General features: G+C 37.8%; 1 protein-coding gene across 1 annotated transcript; it reads right to left on the minus strand.

Annotated features, from left to right (window-relative positions):
* Window positions 1-363: 363 nt before the first annotated feature.
* LOC141144972 (apelin receptor-like) lies at window positions 364-2,520 on the minus strand. Its single transcript, XM_073631146.1, has one exon. It carries the CDS (start codon window positions 2,382-2,384, stop codon window positions 1,302-1,304), a length of 1,083 nt encoding a protein of 360 aa, XP_073487247.1. The 5' UTR covers window positions 2,385-2,520; the 3' UTR covers window positions 364-1,301.
* Between the last annotated feature and the right edge of the window lie 981 nt (window positions 2,521-3,501).

Below are 3,501 nucleotides of genomic sequence, written 5' to 3' on the forward strand. Positions count from 1 at the left end.
TATCACAGCCTTTTAAGAGACACTGTTATCAAAAGTTTAAATTAATTTAATAATTAATATAAAACGCTAATAACTTTGTAATCATGTGTATTGATATTTACTACTTTGATGTCATGTGCTTCATTTAAAGTCCCAGGTGAATACAAACTTGGAATATAAAACCCTAGTTTAGTTTGTACCAAATTCAGTTTTATTATGCTTGTTACAGAGGCCAGTTAGCTTATATAGTTTTGCATCTCATTTCCTCTTCATGGTTTAATTATTCAAATCAGTATTTATTGAAAGAGGTAAGGTACTATTGGTGATACAAGTCATATCATTTGACCTTTTTATGGTTTAATTAATTAAACACACAACAACATATTTTAGTAAGTACAAGAATTTTATTGCATCATATTACAAAAGTATACCAACCCTTGTCAACGAAGCCCCTCTCCGAGGGGATATGTTATGATCATTCATTTATTTATATACATATTTACATATTCTAATGTTGGATAACTTACAGCTCTACAGCTGCTAGGGAAACACAAATTCCGGTCATGACCGTGCTGGCCAAGCTGTTCCTTGTAGTTCTACAGCAGCTGGAGAGTCAGAGATTGGCCAACAGCTCTACAGAGTCAAAGGCACTTAACATAGAGACCAGCAATACATTGCCCTGCAAGGAGATGCTTGCCTTTTTTGTCAACTAAGAGGTTAACAAAAAAAATGCAGCTGATATTTAACCTCTTCAGTGCCGACAGCTTTAACATCTGTCTGCAACAGAATGGATTCAACACTGAAAAATAACGTAGACTAAAACAATTTATAGCATTTGTCCTTTTAGTTTTAAAATCCCACAATATCCATTATGAGTATGTTAGATATAAGCTCTATAACATTATACAAGTGCTTCAAAAAGCCAAATATACACAGAATTAAAGTCTCTAAAGTAATGCGCAAAGTACTAAAAATGAATCAGTATAATACTGTATTTTCTGGCTATTATCATTATAGAAGTTATGTGAAAAATGAATGTGAAACTTAACGGCATATCTTGTCCCATCCTTCCAGCTCTCCTGTACCACAGAGAGAGACAGAACAAGACTTTGATGTCCTACAGACAGTGCTTTCAGTCTTTTTTTTTCCAGTGCAAGCAAAAGGAGGCATCAATAGGATGTTCCAGTCTCCAGAGTAAAGTCCAGCAGACTTGTTCCTTTATCAGCAGATGCTCTACCAGCATAGAGATAAGTTTAATTAGCCTCCAAAGTCTCCTAAGTACATTGTCCTTACTGTTCATGTCCATCCTCTCTATTCTTTAATTACACTTTAGTTGCCAAAGAGTGTAATTCAGATTTTTGTGTCTGGGCACTCAGGCTGGAGGAGGTGTTACTAATTTGTCCATGGAAGGTTTTGCTAAGTCCAAAAAAAAAAAAACACTGCGAGCGGAACCGAAGGTCGAAGAATGCATAGAGGAACGGGTTGAGGCAGCTGTTGATGTATGCCAGACATGTGGCATAAGGATGCAGGCTGAGGATCAGGTTAAACTGCGAGCAGGAGAGGTCTAGAACACCTATGAGCCCCAGGGTGTGGATGGTTTTGATAATATGAAATGGCAACCAACAAATGGCAAACACAACAACGAGCGTGATGATTATCTTTAGAAGCCTTCTCTTCTTTTGCTCTTCTTTCTTGAGATTCTGGAAGTGGATGGTTACCTTGCAGCCAATGAAGCAGTAGAATGTGGTCATGAGGAGTAGCGGAAGCAGAAAACCTGGCACGGTGGTGAGGAGGCTGAGTCCTCCAATCCAGTAATTCTCATTCTCCTTTTCGGAGATGCCGGTGAAGTCCAGGTCACAGACAGTCTTATTGCCATCAGGACGGGTTTCGCGTAGAATCAGACTGGGTAGTGCCAGGAACCCTGAGAAGAACCATATAATTCCCAGAGACAGCATTGTTGTTGAACGGGAGCGCAGGTTGGCGCTAGAGAGCGAGTGAACAATGGCCAGGTATCTGTCAAAACTCAGACAGGTGAGGCAGAAAACACTGGCAAACATATTCAGCAGTACCAGGTAGCTACTGATCTTGCAAAGAGCAGAACCAAAGGGCCAGTGAAAGCCAAGAGCGGTGTAGGTAGCCCATAAGGGTAAGGTAACAACAAAAGCCAGGTCAGCAATGGCAAGGTTACCTATATAGGTGTCTGCAGATCTCCTCTTGGGCTTTGCTTTCCATACTGTGAAGATGACTACACCATTTCCAGACAGTCCCAAGACAAAGACGAGCATGTAAAATACAGGTAGCAAGGAGGATGACAGGTCCCAGTCTTTTTCCATACAATCTTCAGTTCCATTTTCATAGTCAAAATAGTCTGTTTCATTATTTAGCTCATCCCCATAGTTGGTCATTGCTGAAAGCTGAGAGGCAGATGAGGATTGTGAACTTGTGCAAGCAGTAGATTCCAGGCTCTGTAGTGTGTCTGTGCTCTGACCTGAGATATGAAAACAGCCTTCACTCAAGTTCTTTAAAGAATCCCCCGAACTCCCCACCCCCAGAAAGACAAATTAAAGGCAAAAGACCACCCACTGACATCAATCAGGAGTCTATCCATGTTATTTCAGCTCCTCCCCACCTATTCCCTAGGCTCACTGTCTTCATCTTCCCTCCCCTCTGCATCCCCTGCTGTCTCCCCTAGAAAATATGTACTGCACCATTTACTACTTATTCCCACCAGCTAGGACACTCAGATATTATTTTGTAGACCCATTCTCTTGCTCTAGACAAAAAATAAAACATGCAAATACAAATTTTGTAATACATATGATAGGTGATATTTATTTTACAGACTTAGACATCTAGTTCTAAAAGTTTGAATGGTGCAATTGCAGACATTCATCGACAACCATCTGATTTATAAAGCACATTCGCAGTAATTGTTCGCTGACATTTACTAGTTCTAATGAGATTCATTTCTTGCTTTTAAATAATTCAATATTCCACAGTGCCAGCCAATATAATATTTTAATTGAAACCAACAATCTCTCTAAATGTATATGTACCAATTAAACATACACAGTATTTCTTATATCCAAAATATGTGTGAAAAAATGTTACGCAGTGATGATAGTCCACAATCATGTGCATCCATAAAATAAAAATAAAAAGTCTCTCAATAATAACAATACATTTTCATTGGTATTTTTATTTATGAAAAAAAAAAAAATGGACAAGCATTGTTATAATTGAGAGACTTTGTATTTTTTGGATGCACATGATTGTGGACTATTATAACTGCTTAACATTTTTTCCCGAATATTTTGGATATAAGAAATATATGTTTAATAGTTGTATATACATTTAGAGAGATTGTTGGTTTAAATTTTAATATTATTAATATTATATTTAATATAATATTGTTGCGACACTGTGGAACTCGTTATATGTGGGAACACATAGGGTGTCTGCAGCAGTAGGTGCTTAACCAGATATATACAAAAGGTTTCAAATACATTATTTTCATGTTTT

Source organism: Aquarana catesbeiana, linkage group LG01 (assembly GCF_042186555.1).
Source record: "Aquarana catesbeiana isolate 2022-GZ linkage group LG01, ASM4218655v1, whole genome shotgun sequence".
Taxonomy (NCBI): domain Eukaryota; kingdom Metazoa; phylum Chordata; class Amphibia; order Anura; family Ranidae; genus Aquarana; species Aquarana catesbeiana.

Excerpts from the sequence above, each read along its gene's own strand:
- LOC141144972 (XM_073631146.1), bottom strand. The coding sequence starts at position 2,384 with ATGACCAACTATGGGGATGAGCTAAATAATGAAACAGACTATTTTGAC.